The sequence below is a fragment of the Manacus candei genome, unplaced genomic scaffold (assembly GCF_025592945.1).
Source record: "Manacus candei isolate 608988 ecotype Guabito, Panama unplaced genomic scaffold, ASM2559294v1 h1tg000050l, whole genome shotgun sequence".
NCBI classification, from domain to species: domain Eukaryota; kingdom Metazoa; phylum Chordata; class Aves; order Passeriformes; family Pipridae; genus Manacus; species Manacus candei.
In genome coordinates this window covers 36,032,160-36,052,928 of record NW_026138098.1, presented here as the reverse complement: position 1 = coordinate 36,052,928, position 20,769 = coordinate 36,032,160, and the positions used below count along the sequence as shown (strand labels likewise).

At 46.9% G+C, this 20,769-nt stretch overlaps 1 protein-coding gene across 17 annotated transcripts in view; it reads right to left on the bottom strand.

The window, feature by feature from the left end:
• Positions 1–20,769, bottom strand: part of PCDH15 (protocadherin related 15) — a 670,595-nt gene that overhangs the window by 94,916 nt on the left and 554,910 nt on the right. For all 17 annotated transcript variants that reach the window (XR_007906667.1, XM_051799597.1, XM_051799600.1 and 14 more), the window contains 2 exons: positions 10,010–10,315; positions 9,218–9,442 (listed from right to left, as the gene is read on the bottom strand). Coding sequence is in view for 16 of the 17 variants with exons in the window: in XM_051799597.1 (XP_051655557.1) it covers positions 9,218–9,442; positions 10,010–10,315 (531 nt within the window). In the remaining variant the exon portion in view is untranslated. The remainder of the gene's footprint in view (positions 1–9,217; positions 9,443–10,009; positions 10,316–20,769) is intronic.

Genomic DNA, 20,769 nt, shown 5'->3' with positions numbered 1-20,769 from the left:
GATTGACTATTTATTAAAATAGCTGTAATTCTGCGACAGCAAAATAGAATTTTTTATCTGCTGAACAGTTCCAGAGGGACAAATTCCTCTCAAAGAACACCAAACCCACACTCCTGTTGATTTATCCAGACCATTAAGAGAATCCCACTGTTCAGGTGATTTTTACCATCACCAACATGTGCAAAGGTGCTCATTTGGGAAAACATCATTTACCTCAAAGCTTCCCTTTCCTCTTGCCTCTCTCCTCAACTGTTAAGTAGAAATGACCATAAACTAGATTATCTCTAAGGTCCCTTCCAGCCCCAACCATCCCATGATTCCATGAAAAAAATCCTGAAAGTCTCAGGAAATGTTTGAGTGTCCTATTTCTGACCTGTTGGAAAAAGAAAAATCACTTCTTAAGTTTGTCAGCTTCTTAAATGCTATAATTTTTGCAGCATAAATACTCACAGGAAACCTTTGTAAGTACATCCACGTGTTTTTCCTACAACTTTAGGACTGTGCTGATACCAAGGTTTCTAGTCAAAGTGGAAATCAGTATTCCATTGCTATAAAAACCAGTGTCTGAGCTAATAAATGCACATTAAGCCTTTCCAGCTCCTTTTGCAGTCTGCTGGGTTTTATGAGAAGTCTAATAAATAGGAAAAGAAATGTACTTTTCAAGCCATCTCCTCTTCCACTCATGTTCAACTCCACAAAGGGAGAAAGTGAAAAGGTTTCCTTCGTGTCACACAGGGAAATTCCCCAGTCTTTCCCCACAGCTCCAGATCTGGATCTGTAATTTTCTGCTGTCATTTTTGGTTTTGAACATCTGCCACTTCAGTCCATGTGCACGTTCCCAGAGCTGGTGCCTTCCCACCTGAGCTGCCTCCAAGTGTTTAATAATTCCCTGCTGTCTGGGGCCTTCCAAGGGCATATTTCACATTCTTCTACTATAAGTGGGAAACTCTCTTTTGTGGAAAGTGAAGAGGTGGTTTGAGCACTTGAAAATCCCAACTCCTCTGGTGTGTTCTTTAACCACAGGAAGTTGTCATTCAACACCTTATTTAAAAAACAAAAATCCAAGGTAGTTTCTTACTAAATAAGCACAATGAAAACCCCCTAAAAGCTCCAAGATTTCATGGTCTTAAGGTCCAGCCCTTAACAGCCTGGACCAGCCTCACCTGGAGCCCCAACACCTGCCCTGGGCCCAGGATCCCATTTGAGTCCTGCTCCAGTGATGCCACAGGACACCAGTTTCCAGCCCATTCCCCTTTTGCTCCAGGCTGCACTCCCTGGACAGACCCCAGACACCAATCTCTCCCCTTAATTTCCCATTAATCTCTCCCATCAGTTTTCAGTTTCCCCATCTGTTAAATGCCAGTTCATGAAAAAAAAAAAAAACACAAAAAAACAGGAAATAAGAGGAACAGGCAGGAACTGATGGCCAGGAAGTTCCAGCTGGACAGGAGGAAGAACTTGTTGGCTGGGCAGTGCCCCAGCCCTGAAGAGAGAGCAGAGAGGGGGTGGAGTGTCCTCCCTGGGGCTATTCCAGAGCTGTCTGGACACACTCCTGTGCCCTGTGCTCTGGAGCAGGGAGGTGGGATCAGATCCCCACTGTGGTCCCTTCCAGGCTGACCCATCCTGGGATTCTGTGGAAGTGGGAAGTGAACCCTTCATAATAAGCAACTTAGTCAGAACAGCAAGAATTGCCTATTAAATATTAAAATGCAAATTCCATATGCTATTAAAAATGCTAGCATGAAAATAAGTTTTAAAGTTCTTCAGAAGCAAAGCCTCTGGATGTGGAGTGCTAGACCCAGCATGGAAACCATTGAAAATCTGAGCTGTGACTTCAGAAAACAACTCTCTCACAGCAGAGTTTATTTTTTTTCTGAATGGAAATCAAATGTTATTCAACTCTAATTCCTGTATGAGAAAATTATCTTTTCCTCTTCCCTTAAATGGCTCCCATACCATGAGACCCTGGCACAGGTTGCCCAGAGCAGCTGTGGCTGCCCCTGGATCCCTGGAAGTGTCCAAGGCCAGGTTGGACAGGGCTTGGAGCAACCTGGGCTAGTAGGAGGTGTCCCTGCCCATGGCAGGGGGTGGGACTGGATGAGCTTTAAGGTCCCTCCCAGCTCAAACCACTCTATGACTCCCTGAAATACCTGATTTCACCAGATATCAGAGTATCAAGAAGTGCCTTCCCAGTCTCTTCCCATCCATCCCTATTCTCTTGGCCTCTCAGAACAAACACACACCTTCATATTATCAAGTTCAAAATCTTTGTGACGATAGGACAAAAAGTATGAAGTGGCCCCTTGAATTCTGTCTTTGATTGGTGCTGCTCTACACAGGATTCTTGTCTGAAGACACCCAAAACAGAGCCTTGTTACACTTCACATGGTCTGAATGCATCTCTTTCACATTCAGTGCTCAGCAAGCCCTAAAGTAGCTCATCATATAAATTAGGGGATAATATTCATGATGGAATATACGAGGCAATAAATGACTGGCAGATGATTGAACTGATCAGTTGAGATGGAAGAAAAGAAATAAATCTGTTTACAGGCACCGCAGACCAACACCATGGCTGTTATTCCATTAATTCCACCACAAATGAGATAAATTTTGGAGGTAATACAGATCCTTTTTTTAACCTCCCTGTAAGTTTTGTGCTGCTGCTGTGCTGGATTGCTCTGCTGTTCCTTAAATGGGAAAAGATGTTGGTTACGTGTTAGAAAGCAAGGATTAACTTCATGGGTGGAAATTTAATGAAAAAATATAACAAATTCTATTTTAGAAACACTAGAAACTGTTGACATGTGTTTGACCTTAACTGGTTCACTAATGTCTTTTATCTTCCATGTGCCCTTCACGGCCCGTGTAAGTTCTGGCAGAAATTCTCCATTATTTTTGGAATGAAATCTCACATAAGGAAGCAGTGATGTATCACTGCTCACCTGCTCTTGGAAACACGAATTAACTGAATTTCAGGTTAAATTCCTGCAGGAGGAGAAAGCAGTGGCACTGCACATATTTACACACCTGGTGGAGCAGGGTTTGAACCAAAGTGTCCCTCCCTATTCCTAATACTGACCTGTGCATCCCTCTTCTCCCATCCTCTCCTAGTGATAACTAGATCTGGAAATACATTGCAGAATGTTGATAACTGGGATTATGGCACAGTAGGAGTCCCAGGATGGGTCAGGCTGGAAGGGACCACAGTGGGCATCTGGTGCCACCTCCCTGCTCCAGCAGGGCCAGCCCAGAGCACAGGGCACAGGAGTGTGTCCAGACAGCTCTGGAATAGCCCCAGGGAGGACACTCCACCCCCTCTCTGCTCTCTCTTCAGGGCTGGGGCACTGCCCAGCCAACAAGTTCTTCCTCCTGTCCAGCTGGAACTTCCTGGCCATCAGTTCCTGCCCGTTCCTCTTGTGCCATTGCTGGGCCCCCCGAGCAGAGCCTGCTCCATCCTCTGCCCCCTCCCTGCAGCCCCTCCAGCCATGGCTGAGGGCCCCTCTCAGGCTCTGCTCTGGAGGCTGAACAGCCCCAGCTCCCTCAGCCTTTGCTGCTCCCAGAGCTGCTCCAGCCCTTGGGCATCTCCGCAGCCTGCGCTGGCCCCGCTGCAGGAGCTCCCTGGCCCTGCTGTGCTGAGGAGCCCGAGCTGGGCCAGCCCTGCAGATGTGCCTGCCCAGGGCTGGCCAGAGGGGCAGGATCCCCTCCCTGCCCTGCTGCCAACGCTCTTCCTGGTGCCCCCCAGTGCCCAGCACTGAACCCTGGGGACACCCCCAGTGACAGGCCTCCAACCAGACCCTGTGCCACTGACTGGGACCCCCTGGGATCTGCTGTTCAGCCAGTCCTCAGTCACCTCCCTGCCCACTCCTCCAGCCCTCATTTGTGGGCAGTCTTGTAGTATGGCATTGCTAGAAAACGAGAGCTCTGCTTTTATCTATTCTTGTTGCTCTATCACTTGGAATCCTTAACCTGAGGCAATGGTTTCACTGCGCTCCACATTCCCCTTGAAAAACTAAAGAGCAAGCCAATCCTGGAACACAGAAGGAGAAGAAAAGGCAATTATAACAAGGAAGAGACAAAGTAATACAAAAATAATGCTGGTAATATTAAGAGGAGGACACAGCATAAAATATGCAGGTACCTCAGAGGCCCCAAGATACAGAAATACTTTTAATATGTGTTTAGGAACACATTACTCACTAAAGAGCAACACACACTGGGAAGAGGTTGGTCCTGGTTCTCAAGCCCTATTACCACAGTGTTTCCAAAAGCTAAATCCTAACAAGAGGCACACCATTTGAACTGCCATGATTTTGCCTTTCCTAACACTGGGAATCAGTTGTATTGGGAGGGGACGTGTGTCCGTGTGGCAACTCAGAGCAAGTGATTCAGCCCTCCCAGACACACTGGGACTTGCTGCTGCCTCAGCTCAAGGGGAAAAGTTATGGAAGCAGCCAAAGGAATCTGAGAACTGGGGGAAAAAAAGAGAAATTTCAGTCTGTTTGAGGTGGCAAGAAGAAATTAATGCCATTTATACTGTTCCTCCTTGGCAATATTAGAATGGATGCAACAATTATTGCTCTCTGCAACTCCCTGACAGGAGGCTGGAGCCAGGGGGATCGGGCTCTGCTCCCAGGGAACAAGGGACAGGAGCAACCTACACTGCCCTTGAGTTGGGTAGTGTAGGTTCAGGTTGGATATTAGCAAATATTTCTTCACTAGAAGGGTGGCCAAGCATTGGAAGGGGCTGCCCAGGGCAGTGGTGGAGTCCCCATCCCTGGAACTGTTCAAAAGACGTGTGGACGGGGCACTTGGGAGCACAGTTTAGTGGTGAACACAGTGGTGCTGGATAATGGTTTGACTCCATGGTCTTAGAGGTCGTTTCCAATCAAAATGCTTCCATGAATTCACTGTTTTACCTTTGCCTTTCTCTGAGAACAGAGTCCTGAGATATCCAGACAATGCAAGGAGGCATTTGGCTGCAGCAGAGGCCAATAACAGAATCACAGAATCACAGAATCAGAGAGTCAGCCAAGAACATCAGGACCAACCCTTGGTCCAACTCCATTATGCTTCCCAGCCCATGGCACTGATGCCACATCCCGTCTGTCCTAAACACCTCCAGGGATGGAGAATCCACCCCTTCCCTGGGCAGTCCATTCCAATGGCTGAGCACTCTCTCTGCAAAGAATTTCTTCCCAATATCCAACCTAACCCTCCCCTGGCACAGCTGAAGACCCAGCCCTCTTGTCCTACTGCTGGTTCCTGGGAGAAGAGCCCGACCCCCACCTGGCTCCCCCCTCCTGTCAGGGAGTTGCAGAGAGTGAGGAGGTCTCCCCTGAGCCTCCTCTTCTCCAGGCTGAGCCCCCCCAGCTCCCTCAGCCTCTCCTCACAGCACTTGTGCTCCAGTCCCTTCCCAGCCTTGCTGCTCTTCTCTGCCCCTGCTCCAGCCCCTCCATGTCCTTCCTGAGCTGAGGGCCCAGAGCTGGACACAGCACTCCAGGGGTGGCCTCACCAGTGCTGAGTCCAGGGGCAGAATCACTTCCCTGCTCCTGCTGCCACACTGTTCCTGATCCAGGCCAGGATCAATTGGCCCTCTTGGCCACCTGGGCACACTCTGGCTCCTGTTCAGCTCCCTGTCCATCCCCACTCCCAGCTCCCTTCCTGCCTGGCTGCTCTCCAGCCACTCTGGCCCAGCCCGTGGGGCTGCCGGGGGTTGTTGTGGCCAAAGGGCAGGACCCGGCACTTGGCCTGCTTGAACCTCATCCCCTTGGAATCAGCCCAACTCTCCAGCTTGTTCTATGTTTCAATACTAGGACCAGATTAAGTTATTTCTCCTGCAGTGTTTGTTCTGCTCTGCAATCTGTGCCTCGATCTAGTTCAGGGAAGGTTAATACAAAATATTTGTAAGTTGTCACGCCAAAGGCTGAAAGTGGGAGTCTAAAGAATATCCCAGTGTGTCTCCTTCCCTCCTCTGGCCACAAACAGCAGGGTGATTATGGGTGTGCTGCTCTTTCTGTCTGATATCCCATAAATGATATATGACACCATCAGATGTCCACAGTTGGTTAACAGAATCCTATTACACAGGAAAAATTACAGTGCTTTGGGTAAAGAGCTGGGCTCTGAAACATGACAAATGTGAACAGAATAGTGGAAGCCCAAGAGGACTTGGAGACCTCAGTAATAATACAAATAATGTTCTGAGGACTAGAGGGGCTGAATCTGTAATGGTGACACGAGTTCCCTACTTGGCCCCACAACTGCTTTAATTCTTGCTTCTGCTTTCCTCCAGTCCAGTTCTGTGTTATTAAAGACTGCATGACTTTCATGTTGGAGCCTACAGTGCATCTGCACTTGGTTTATTCCCTATCTGGGGTCTCAAACAATGTGATAAAATAATTAATCAAATACCAGCTTCCAAATGAAGTGAAAACACAGGTACTGCTAAGAGGAGACACATCCAGTTCCTGGTCCTGGAGCCAGAGATGAGCTGAGTGGGAGGGAATGGGTGGCCTGTAACTGTTCTCACTTGGCTTCCAATACTCTGCACTCCCCCCTGCTACTCTGTCACCTGGATCAGCCAGGTGACACAAGGTGTCCTCTTGTGGATGCCTCACATCTCACACAGGGACAGAACAGGGTCTGGACTGCAATCTCCACCTTCTCCCCCGCCTCTGTAAATTTTGGATCTGGGAAGTTCATCTATAAGCTCCAATTAAACCACCCTTTCTATGCCAGACATCTCTTGTGACCAAGGTTCATAATTTCTATCACCTGACACATTAATGACATCTGCCCAACAAAAGGAGATATTAAAGCTGTTTTTTTTTCACAAGTCCTCTCAACTGCCACTCAAAATGCCACTGTCCTACCTGTCACTGGCAGTCTGGAAACGAGGTAACATCTTCATCTTGGCAATATATGTAATATTTAATTACGTCCACTGATCTGTTGCAAAAGTCAGCCTGTCACCTGACAACACTCACTTAATACTTTGATTTATTTTCTTTCTCATTTAAAAGATCAGCTGCTTGTCCTCTGTCCCAAGCCTGTTCTGTTCCCAGTCCAAAACCTTTTACTGCTGAAATCATTACTCCCAGCTCCATCCTGGTGTTCCAGCTTCTCCCTTGCCTTTCAAAAGAATCTTTTTGTTGATCATATGTGGGAAGAGTTTTTTTGATCCCAGTAATCCCCTTCTTAAATTCCCTATTCCCACACCACCCGCTCTGAGAGTGCACAAGCTGCTGTTACTGACGCCACAGAGTTGAACTGGATTTCTTCCCTGAACCCCACTACTAATGAAAACAATCAACCACAGTCACAGAATCAGAATGGTCTGGGTTGGAAGGGACCTCAAAGCTCATCTTGTTCCACCCCTGCCATGGGCAGGGACACCTCCCACTAGCCCAGGTTGCTCCAAGTCCCGTCCAACCTGGCCTTGGACACCCCCAGGGATCCAGGGGCAGCCACAGCTTCTCTGGGCAACCTGTGCCAGGGACTCCCCACCCTCACAGGGAACAATTCCTTCCCAATATCCCATCTAAACCTTCTCTGTAGGTTTGAAGCCATTCCCCCTTGTCCTGTCACTCCAGGTTCTTGGAAATAGTCTCTCTCCATCTTTGTTGTTGGCCCCTTCAGGCCCTGGAAGGCCACAATTGGGTCACCCCAAAGCTTCTCCTCTCCAGGCTGAACAATCCCAACTCTCCCAGCCTTTCCTCCCAGCAGAGCTGCTCCAGCCCTCTGATCCTCTTGGGGCCTCCTCTGGACTGGCTCCAGCAGCTCCATGTCCTTGCTGGGCTGTTCCCAGGGCTGGAGCAGCTCTGCAGGGGGGTCTCCCCTGAGGGGCAGAGGGGCAGAATCCCCCCCTGCCCTGCTGCCCACGCTGGGGGATCAGCCCAGGGCACGGGGGGTTTCTGGGCCGGGGCAGGTCCAGCCTCTGCCCCACCAGCACCCCCAGGGCCTTCTGCCTGGGCTGCTCCATCTGCTCATCCCCAGCCTGGACTGATCCCAGGGGTTCTCCTGACCCAGGGGCAGCACCAGCACTTGGCCTTGTTAAACCTCCTGAGATTCCCAGGGGCCACTGCTCGAGCTTGTCCAGGTCCCCCTGGATGGCCCCGTCCTTCAGGTGTGTCACTGCACCCCCAGCTCAGAGTCACCTGCAAACCTGCTGAGGGGACACTCGATCCCTTCAGCTTTGTCCATCAGCCCTATGACACAGACAACAACTTGCTCTGAACACAATCCTATTTGAAAACAGGTACCTTTAAAAATACCCACCAAACCCACCCAAACCAACTCAAACATTTAATTCTTTCAAAATCTCAGTGGGCTGGGAAAAGGCTTCTTATAGGAAAAAAAGGAAGTTTGAGCAACTTCCTCCTTAAAAGTCTAACAGAAAAGCTTTGATTTCTGTGACTGACTTGGAACCTGCCAGGGAAGAGCACAGATTTTTAGGGAACAGGTGACCTGCATCTCAGAACTGAGAAATATTGCAGACAGAGAAGTATCACAGAAGCCTTCCTGCACTGTCACCAAATAATTGGAGACATTTACTTTCCCTAAAATAATTCTGAGCTCAGTAGAGACTGACAAACAGAATTACTCAAAACCATATGGCAGTTCCCAGCACCTGCAGATACACAGGAAGCTGAACCCCAGATTGATTCATAAATGCTGAATTCTTTCCACAGACTTGGATTTACACTGAAGTTGCTGGAGATGGAGTTCACATTTGTGAGTTGTGCTTTTGGTCCTGTTACAATTTTTGCTCCTTAGCTAAACTACAAGTAATTAAATTGTCTTCTCTTCCCAAGCTCACAAAAATCAAGCAACTGCTCAAAAGGACTTGACTGAGAGACAGAGCTGCACCTGAAACATGACTGGGTCATTTTTGCAGATAATTCCATTAGGGGCTGGTTTCAGCCTTTTGGGGATTCTGAAGGACAAAATGTTTATATATGTGTCAGGTCTTCCTTGTAGCTCATAAACCTGTGATCCAATATTTAACTACATAATTGCACACAGAAAAGTAATTATAACTGTTATAAAATGCGAGTTTAACTGAACAAGCTGCTGGCAGAAAAAGGAGCTTTGTCCAAGTGAAAAGCAGAGGAGCAGACACACTAATGTTGTTGTGGTGTTCCTGGGATGACTGTGAGAGTGTTTTGTACCCCCCAGGACAGGATGCTCTTGAGTGAGCAGTGGCTGCTCTCACCTTGACCCTCACGGTGACGGTGGCCAGCCCAGGAGGCATCGTGCCCTTGCTGTCGAAGGCTTCCACCAGGAAGGTGAAGGTGGCTTCTGTGTCAGAGAATGACTCATAATCCAAGGATTTCAGCAGGGACAACTCGCCCGTGTGCCTGTTCAGTGCAAAATACTGTCGTGCCTCCTCCGTGCGGATCCGATAGTTCACATCCGAGCCCAGATCAACATCCTTCGCCTGCAGGAAAACAAAGGGACTTGAAACCAAACAAAGCCCTTTTTCACAAAACATCCCTACTAGATTTAAAGGATATATAAAAGAAAACTGCTGCAAACAAGTGCAGTTTTGTTATATTGCTCTAATTGTATTCGATGTACACAGACACAAGGAATCAAATTCACTGAAGGGTCTAAAAACCAGAGGTACCTGCCACAGGAGACAAGGACAATATTCAGGGAAAGAGGCAATGGAAGATGAGTCTGGTCTTGTTCTCTTCCCTGGAGCACCTGCTATCAGCCACTACCAGGGAGAGGATCAAGGAATCCCAGAACTGTTTACACTGGAAGGAACCTTCAAGACCATCTCATTCCACTCCCTGCCATGGGCAGGGACGCTTTCCACTAGCCCAGGTTGCTCCAAGCCCAGTCTAACCTGGCCTTGGACACTTGCAGGGATCCAGGGGCAGCCACAGCTTCTCTGGGTGAAAAGACTTCCCCCACACTGCAGTTCCCAATCTCCGCCTGCACTCTCACTGCCAAGTTAAATCAATCACACAACATCTTCTTCACTCCGTAACTTCCTCACCTCTATCTTCAGGAAGACAGTGCCTGGGGGTAGATTTTCTGGCACGTAGACGGTGTAGGAAGCGTTGGTGAACACAGGACTGTTGTCATCAATGTCCAGCACCTTGATGGCCAAGGTGAGCGTGGAGCGACGGGGATCCGCGGCTCCGTCTGTGGCCTCAACGATGAGCTCGTAGTAGTCCCTCACTTCTCTGTTGAGCTTCACTGCTGTGTAAATGCTGCCATTGGACGTGATCCTGAACAGGTTGTTGAAGTTTGCCAGGCTGTAATGGACCTGCCCATTGACCCCAGCATCTGCATCTGTAGCCTGGAGGAACAGCAGAAGAACCACGTTTTAGTGCACATACTCAACACAGCTCCCCCAGGGACAGCAGGTAACCTGGGGAAGGGTTCTACAGAGCACCACTGCTTGTGTGGCTGCTCAGAGGTGCTTCTTTAGGGCACCCTGCCTCTCCCTGAGGTTTTACCAAAGGGAAAATGCCCCACAGAAACAAATGGCTTGATTTGCAATGACAGAAGGCAGGTAACCGGATCCCAACTGGAACTCTTCAGGAGGAGAGATACAGTTAGTTGCTCAGTCTTGGACAACTTTCGATAGAAAAGAGGGAACGGCCTCCAGCTGTGCCAGGGGAGGCTCAGGTTGGCCAGGAGGAGGAATTTGTTGCTGGAAAGGGTGGTGAGGCCTTGGCAGGGGCTGCCCAGGGAGGTTTGGAGTGCCCATCCCTGGAGGTGTCCCAGGAAGGCCTGGCCGTGGCACTCAGTGCTCTGGGCTGGGGGACAAGGTGGGCATCGGGCACAGGGGGGACTCCATGGTCCTGGAGGTCTTTTCCAGCCTCAATGATTCTGTGAATCAAATCAGTCCTGCAGAATGTGGCAAAGATGTTTATGCCTGAGGATGGACACAAGTGAGTTCACAACATAAACAGCCATGTTTTTAGGAACCAAATTGCAAAGCCCGCCATAGATTTGAAAATAATTTTAATTTACATTCCCATGAAACATGCTTATCTAATCCAAAACTTACTTCCAAATTAACCTAATCCAAAAATGTTGTCTCATGAGAATTTGTTCTCCTGGTTTCCAATTATAGGAGTATTTCAGATTACTTTCGGAGTTTCCTGTGGGGTTTTGTTTGTTTGAGTTTTTGTCTGGATCAGTTATTTCTATGGAGGAAATAGAATCGATTGGAAACTAAGCAGATCCAACCATCCACTGACAGATGTCAATTAAAAGGACAATTATCCACAGACCAGTCAGGATGAAGTCACAGCCACCCCTGCTTAGCACATGGATGTAGTACAGGGAAGAAGCACAGTGATCTTTCTCTTATTAACAATTTTAATTAACTTTTAATTGATTTCCACAAGATAAAAGGTTTCATTACCAAGCCTTACAATGAACACTTCCACCGGAATGAAACATTCGGGGGAACTTCCTGACAACTGTTCTGAAAACAAAACATGCAAATCTCTCATGATCATCCCAGATGTCATTTATAAAGGCAAATAAATGAGAATGCCTTGCTCACAGGATGCCCTTTGTTTCATTTACATAGCCTTATTCATCACACCATAATTTAATTAAGAGGAGGAAAAAAACCAGGTCAGCATTCAAACCTGGGAGCTCTTGGAAAAGCATATGAATTATGTCCATCCCTATAAGGACAGTCATGAATTAATTGGCTGCTACCGAAATTGGAGGTTCAGTGTGGGAGAACAGAGACACCAACTGAACAAACCTAAACAGTTTTCTGCTGCAATGACTGGCCTCTTCTGAGAGTAGAGGAACAAGGATGGAACATGGTAACATTTGGTTTTGAAGAACACGATGAACAAACTGTAGAAAACTAAGTAGTTCTTCAGAGAGCGGTGATTAAAACATCACTGGATGTGACAAAATATGTTAAGGGAAAAGCCAAATTCTAACTAATGTGTCCATTCCAGCTGTCTGCATCCATCCTCCATCTAAGGACATAGTCCAGAATGATTTGGGCAGCGCTGAAACACCCAAATCAAACAGTGTCAAACAAAAATTCCCCTCAGACACCACCTGAAGATCCTCCAGCATTAGGATTATCCGAGGGCTCGGCTTCACAAGCATCTGGTTTGTCAAGCTGGGCCACAGCACAACACATGTTCAGACCAAGAATCCCTCCCTGATGTTTTGGCATCTGCTCCTGACTTTTCCAGTCAGTGCTTTCTCTCAAAATCTCTCTGCTGGGAGGAAGGGCAGGATGTCAGCTCTGGGGCCTCTCCACAAACCAGTTTCCGTGGCAGTTTTCAGCTCTACCCACGACATACAAATCACAGATGTTATTTTTCTCCGGGCTACACAAATCACCTTAGTAATTTCTTCTATTAGCTAAGGTCCATTAGGAGTAAAAAGAAGTATCAGGGAAAGCACTGAGTCCAAAATTGGCTGGGTTTTTTTCTATTCCCCACAGTGCAGCCTCACTGAACACCCTCCACTCCTGATCTCCTGTGTGTGCAGGCCACGCACAGAGCACATTTCCTCCCCTGCAATAAGCCAAAGCTGTCAAAGTTGGGGGCAGCACAAGTGATAATCCATGTTTCCAGAGGATCACTTACTCTTCCCCCTCCACAGTGGGATGTGAACACCTGACAGCTGCAGAACAAACTGACTCATTTCTGCTACAAGATTTTTCTGTTGCATCCAGCCCTAACCCAACTCCTCCTTCCCTTCATCCCCACAGCTGGCAAAGGGAAGGAAAGTTCCAGTGCCTGTAGAGGCAGAAGTGGTGACATTTAGTGTGCATGGTGGGATTTGGCCAAAGGTTGGACTTGGTGACCTTGGAGGTCTTTTCCCACCTTAGTGATTCCCAGAGAACGAAGGAGCCTGGGGCACCCTCAGCCATCACAGGAGCACTCCTGCAACACCTGGGGGTCCAGCACAGTCCCCCCAGGACCTGCCAGGCATTCTGGTGTTCCACCACCTGCAATCACATGGAATCCCTGGGAAATGGGGAGAGGGAACTAAGCTGATTTTGCTCTGCTGGGAAAAAGAATAATTTGGAAACATCCCCCTGCATGCTCAGAGGTTTCTCTCTGCTCTGAGGGAAACTGGTCCAAGCAGCCTGACAGGGAAATTTACTGCCCCAGAGTTACCCAACTGAAGAGCTCATAAATTCCCTTCAGCCAGTGTGGCCAAAAACCATAACGGACACATTTGTCAGGATAGAGGAGCCTGTTTTACCTAAGTTTAAGGTAAATGTGTTTTTTGTTTTTTGGTTTTTTTTTTTTCAATTAAGAACATCTGCAGGAGCATAAATTAGACTTAAAAAAAGAAAATAAAACAATCCCTTACTGACTGGTCCTTCTTGCCAGCGCTGCAAGAGACACAGAAAGGTGAGGTGCCCCTTTCCACCTCTCCCATCCCACAGAATCATAGAACCCCTGAATGGTTTGGGTTGGAAGGGACACTAAAGATCTCCTTGTTCCACCCCTTGCCATGGGCAGGGACACCTTCCACTAGCTCAGGTTGCTCCAAGCCCCATCCAACCTGGCCTTGGACACTTCCAGGGATCCAGGGGCAGCCACAGCTTCTCTGGGCAACCTGTGCCAGGGCCTCCCTGCCCTTACTGGGAAGAGTTTCTTCCCAACATCCCATCTATCTCTGCCCTCTGGCAGTGGGAAGCCATTCCCCCTCGTCCTGTCCCTCCAGTTCCCAATGAACAGCCCCTCTCCAGCTTCCCTGTAGCCCCTTCAGACCCTGGAATGTGCTGTGAGGTCTCCACACAACCTTCTCCTCTCCAGGCTGAACATTCCCAGCTCTCCCAGCCTGTCTCCACAGGGGAGGTGCTCCAGCCCCCTCAGCAACTTGGTGGCCTCCTCTGGACTTGCTCCAACAATTCCATGTCCTTGTGATGCTGGGACACCAGAACTGTGCACAGTGACCCAGGTGGGGCCTCACCAGGGCAGAGCAGAGGGGGAGAATCCCCTCCCTGGACCTGCTGCCATGTTCCTTTTGATGCAGCCCAGGATACATCTCATAATGTTTATTCACAATTAGGAACACCACGTTCCTCTGCAGAGCCAGAGCAACTACTGCTCTTCTTCCAGTAACTCCTCAGATCCACATGACAACTCTCATTTCCATCATTAACTTACAAAGTACTGCTTCATAAAACCCAAATAAATTGCTACTTTATTTCCCAGGAAATTCATCCCATATTTTTTAGAGATACCCTCATCTCCAAGGTGACAGCCTTTACCTGTTGTGGTAAATTGAAATTTGTGTTACCAACTCTGCTTCAACATTCCTAGGATATTCCTAAGAATATAAAGCAACAGTATTCCAGGGTAGCAAATTATCTTCCTCTGTCTCAAACAGCTTGAAAACACAGTTCTGGGAGATCTGAATTACCAAAATGCCTCTTGAAGGATCATTAACTCTGCAATATAATGACAAGGGCTTTAATGTCAACAATATTAATTATATCATTATCATTCTTTTCAAAGGAAACCTTCCACTAATACCCATAACTCTTGCTCATGATGGGGAACAGGATTTAGGCAGGTTAATTGAGGATTTGGGCTTGGACTGTTAGAGCTGGAGAACAGCAAAATAAGGCAGTGGGTTGTTATTCCTACACAGCTGAGGGAACACAATGGGAATCCCCAAGTTGAAACACTTCTCAGGGACCACTTTACCACCAAACCAACTTCCTCCAGGTTAAATTTCCCTTCCTGAGGGACAGAAGAGTTCCCTGCAATCCCCTCCCAACCCAACAGAAGCTCCTGATCTCCCCCAGCTTCCCAGTATTCCAGCAAACACCACAGCTCCAGGGAGGGATGGGAATTGTGCTGGAGGATCCAAATGATGTTGGTGGTGAGAATTACTGTTTGGATGGCTGATAACATGAATTTTTTATTACTATGGGTTTAATAGGGTTATTATTGAGGGTTTAATGGGTTTATTATTATGGGCTGGAAATATTCCCAAGCCCTTCATTTGTGTCAAACAGCAAATCAAGTGTGGGTGGGAGTGTTAAATTAGATTTTGTACTTGTTTTGCAGGGATATTCCTGTTTGTGCCCACAGGACTAAATTAACATCTCCCAAGTGCAGTAAGAGGCCACAAATATTTGAAATGTTCTTGACCTCTCGGTGTTTATTTATGAATATTTTAAGGAAGGAACATCAGTCATCCACAAAAGTTTGGATTTTCCTCTTGCCTAAACTTCAGAAAGGCTTTTCCTTTCTTTCATTCCTTTTTGCCTGATTTTATACAGACTTTCCCTTCTCTATTTCGTTCATTATGTGCTCTGAGCAAAGCAAAAGATGAGGAGGTACCAACACAAAACTTAATGGTGCACTGCAGGAGCCAGAGGCTTGGTTACACTGTGGGATAAATCTCAAATATCCTGAATTACTGGCCTGCACAAAATAACCCAATGAGGAGAGATGATAGAAAGAACACAAAATAAAACTGGACATGGTTCTAGCAGGGGGCAAATTCAGTGATCTGCCACCCTCACATTCCACCTGGTGCAGGGGGAGGTGGCCCAGCTCACAGCAGTGGGGTTGGAATGATATGAGGTTTAAGGTTCCTTAAAACACAAAGCTATCTGGGATTCTCTGATTTTGGCTCTCTTGAAATGTCAAGGCAACTCCCACTTCTTGGAGAGAACAAACTGTTGCCTTCCACACACACCCTTTGGAAAAATACTACAGGTTTGGGGGATATCCTCCAGGAACTTCCGTATCCTGCTGAATTCCCAAGTCACTCCAGCTTATCCTTCACTATACTAGGAGTAGGACAAAGGTAACACCCTGTAATTTTTCAAACACTGACACATTTTTAGCCCTTGGACAAGCCAGAAGAACCTTTGATGATTACTTTCCCAGTCAATGCTAATTCCAGAGCATCTGGAGGGTTACTTCCCAAACCAATTAAATGAGACTCATAATGAAACTACACAGTAAGAGCAGTTAAATGCTACGAGCAAATATAAATTAAAATAAATGAAAATCAAAAACCTCATGGCTGCAAATTCATGATTTAATGGGCTGGTGAACCTCCTACAAAAGTTAATCACATTTTAACACTTAAAAACAGACAAGTTTCTTTCAGTCTGGCACACAACCAAAGCCTAACTTTAGAGACTTGGGTTTACTTGAAGGATGATTAGAATTTTTGCTTTTTTGATTTGTTTCTTTGGCAATTCAGAGATGAAACCAATGCATGTACAATGCAAAGCCAAAACAACAACAAAAAAAACCCCCTCCCCAAATAAAACTTTCTAAATCACAGATGAAATATATTGCTGGAAATCTCCACGTTTAGCTGGGTTCCCAAAGATTTCTCTAATATGTTAATCCATTTGAAAGTTATTTTTGGAATTTCTCTTGGCTGCTGGCTCTCCTCCTAAGCCCACCTACTTAAAGAATATTAGAATTAGAATCCAAGCTGGAACATAACAGTCAACCCTTGGATTTAAAAGTACTTATCTCACCAGTCAGACTCTTCCAATGCTCTTGGTTGCATTCTGTCATCTCTCTTGTTCACAGAAGAAAACTTAAAGGGAATTAGTTTTCTTATATTAATTACAGATAGCAAAGACAAGAGGTCTGAATAGTAGAAAAAAAGACACTTGACATGTACTATAAGGAAATTTGGGGTTGGGTTGGAAGGGGCCTTAAAGCCCATCTCGTTCCATCCCCTGCCAGGGACGCCTTCCACTAGCCCAGGTTGCTCCAAGCCACATCCAACCTGGCCTTGGACACTTCCAGGGATGGGAATCAGGCATCAAAATCCTAAATGGGCCTGTATTATCCTAGAATATCCTGAGCTGGAAGGGACCCACAGGGATCATCCAGTCCAGCTCCTGGCCCTGCCCAGGACACCCAAACAATCCCACCCTGTCCCTGAGAGCGTTGTCCAAACGCTCCTGGAGCTCAGACATGAAACCACTGATTCAGAAGGTTTGTTACAGCATCAGGCTGAAAGAGATAAAAGGGCTTAAAAGCACCCTGAAAGGCAAGGTGTCAGGAGACAAAAACAAGGATTCCTTTCATTCAAAAACCCCTGGACTCTCCACAAGCAACTGCCACGTTGTGCAACTGGTCTGCTAACAAGGATCAATAATTCACTGCACTGAACCAGGAATGGTATCACTGGGAAGGTAAAGATGGAAATTAATACACAAATGTAAGAGATATTGGGAACAGGGAAGACAAGAGCACAGCTTTTGAAATTCATTTACCAACAGCAAGGGGTTTCTTTAACCTATTTGATCTGTGCCTTAAGCTGACTTAAGTTCAGGGACCCGTGGTAGAGCAGGACTGCAAAATATCCTTCAGGAATAACACAACCCCTTGGGTTTCAGCAGAAAGAAGGTGATCCTGTCCAGCACTGGTGATCTAAAACAGAAATAAGTAGCACAAATCTATGTCCACATCTATTTCCTCTCATGCCACAGGCTCGGAATTGAAACTTTTTAAGAGGCAGCAGGAATTTGCCTGTTAAGAACCAAATGAAAAGCCAACTAGAAGCACATGAAAATCCCTATGTCACCAGCATCTCTATGAGGATCTTACGGGAGATGATGCTGAAAGTCCTATTAAAGTCCTTAAGTCCTATCTAACCTAACCTGTAGGTAGCTTTCTTAGTAAACATGGAAGAAAATGATACCACAAAGGTTCTATCCAAAGGATCAACCACTTACAAGAACCTAAGTCTGAACTTTCTCTGGCTGAGGTCCATCTGCCACGTTATGATTCTCTGATTTTAGGTTCTGATTAGGTTTTTGTGGATTCTGATTTATATTGTTTTTACATGTATTACATGAATTCAAAATGCAGTGATTTGAGTAAAGTGGGATTCCTTTCTGGACTTTTTCACAAGATCTTGTAATGTTACATGGAAGGGACCTTAAAGATCATCTCATTCCAAGCTCCCTGCCATGGGCATGGGCAGTAATACTTCACCAGCACTGGAAGAAGATTTCCTGTCTATAGAAAGACAGAATCAATGAGTTGTGAGGGGTCTCCAGAGGACATTTAGCCCAGCACAACAAGCCTCACCAACATCTGTGAAATTTAAACTGGGCTGTAAATCCTGAGCCTTGTGAATTTAAATAAAAATTGAATCACAGAATGGTTTGGGTTGGAAGGGACCTTAAAGACTAGCCCAGCCCCTACCATGGGCAGGGACACCTTCCACTATCCCAGGTTGCTCCAAGCCCCGTCCAGCCTGGCCTTGGACACTTCCAGGGATCCAGGGGCAGCCACAGCTTCTCTGGGCAACCTGTGCCAGGGCCTCCCCACCCTCACTGGGAAGGATTTCTTCCCAGTACCCCATCTAACCCTGCCCTCTGGCAGTGGGAAGCCATTCCCTTTTGTCCTGTCACTCCAAGCCCTGTAAATAGTCTCTCTCCCTGTTTCTTGTCATCCCCTTCAGGCCCTGGAAGGCCACAATTCACCCATCCCAAAGCTTCTCCTCTCCAGGCTGAACAATCCCAACTCTCCCAGCCTTTCCTCCCAGCAGAGCTGCTCCAGCCCTCTGTCAGAAAAGAACTTGTCACAATTCACTGATACCCACAGACAGACAGCTCAGTTAGGAAATTGGTGACATAATTACCTTTCATCAGCATTCAAGAGTGAGTTTGCTTCTTTACCCAAGGCATTTAAAATACTTCTTTCCCATTAAAAAGCAATGTCTAGGATCAGTAGACTGGTGCCAGACAGGATATCTCTGTCTCACCCACTTGGTTTTGTCTTAGTTTTGCCTGACTTTGCTCTGCAGTGAACAAAGGCTATTGGATTTCTACCACAGGTATGATTTCACATTTATTATGTCAAAAGAAGAGCAAAATATTTCCATTGTGCAGTACAATCAAAGAACAGCCTCCAAAACCCTTTTCCAGGAGGTAGAATAGCTCCACTTCTAAAGAGTAACTTCCTTTAAGCGTTTTTTTCATCCTTTAAAAAGAAGCAGGTGACAGAGGTATCACACACACTGCAAACTGCTCTCAGTACTGCAGTGTATTTACACAGTCTCCATCTCAGGGATGATCTAAGGTCAGTGATAGTTGAGCATTTGATTAAGGAGTGGTTTCCCCACCACCACATAACTCTTTATCTCTATTTTCCTTCTCATTTCCTTCCCCAGCGCTGTCTCCCCTTGATACCAACACATTCAAGCTGGAGATTTCAAACAGTGCTGATCACAAAAATGCACCATCAACAAACAAATGACAGGGGGGAGTGAAGGGATCTCGAGATATGTATTAAAAAATAAATGAATAAAACCTTCAGTCCAGTGATGTCTTCCCTCTCCTGGGCCCCATGAGCTCAACAGCTTACTCTTTAACCAGAGACTGCACTTTGAGTCTGCAACAAACTACTTGGGGCTCATTTTCCCTGAACAGGACTGTGAACCTGCCAGCAGATTTTGCAGTCGATGCATTGATCCCTTCCTAAATGTCATTCCATGCTTTCCCTCCCATGCCCCTGGTATTGATAACAGAGCACTGTGCAAGGCAAACCATTCCAGTGCCCTGCCTTCAGCACGTTTTAGACCGCAATGAACTGCCTGAATTTCACTGTCAAGTTTCCCATTTGCAGCTTTTTGCTTCCCCTTGCTCCTTTGTAGAGACCTTTATGCAGCAGTTCTCCCGCTGCCTTTCAGGGCATCCCCGGGATCAGACGGGAGGGAGCAGCAGGGAATCCAATCCCCCCCCGACTGCCCCAATTTAGACAAGGCAGTGCAAAATAAAAGGGACTGGAAAGACATCTGCTCCACTGCCAGCCTGGTTTTTGTTCTTTTAATCCTCAGACTGCTCCACAACCCCCCCCCAGGCAGAACTCCTGTGCCAGTGCCTTCAGGAACTGAACTCCACTGGCAGACAGAGCTGTTGGAGTGCTGCAGAGTGAGAGCACTCCGGAGTGTGGATCCTGCCTGACTGCAGGAACAAACCCTCCCCTCTCCCACAGGAAATCTTTCACTGCCCTTGTTCTACATCTCCTTGGGAAACAACCTCCCAGATGCCACCTAAGCCCTCATGGGAATCCCTTTTGAAGTCCAACTTTCCCACTCCAAACAAAGCAGGGCGCAGAAAACTCTTGTCTGTGGCAAATTATTAATGGGAGTGTCCAAACTAATTGTTTTATACCCCAAATTGTTTATAGCCCCGTCCCTGGAAGTGTCCAAGGCCAGGTTGGACAGGGTTTGGAGCAACTTGGGCTAGTGGAAGGTGTCCCTGCCCATGGCAGGGGGTGGGATGAGCTTTGAGGTCCCTCCCAACCCAACCCCATCTGAGCTCAGGTAGGTGATGATCCTGACACCAAACCCCACCTGTAAAAGATCCTGAGGGACCAAAGTGGCTGAGCACCTTTTCCATATCCTTCACCATCAGGTCCTCTGCCTCAAGGAGCAGCAGGGCCAGATCTTCTGGGCTCTGAAGGTTAAAATCTCTTGCTCTGTTTTTCCCTGTGCAAAATGGGATGATGACACTCCAAAGGGAAAGGGACACTCCAAAAACCTGTTGTTTGGGGTTTTTTTAATCATCTATGTCACTCTTTGTTCTGGTGTATTTCAGGTTTTTGTTTGAAATAAATGTAGTAAAAGACATTCTGAAAAGCTTGGTAGTCAGGGAGTTAATTCTTGGGAGGGAAAACACACATCACAACAAGTTCATGTTCTTTTACCAGGCTATTCTCACCTCAGATAGGCCTTTATGTATATTTTAACCACAATAAAGCTTCTATACAAACTGTATTCCCACAGAAACCTCTCCCA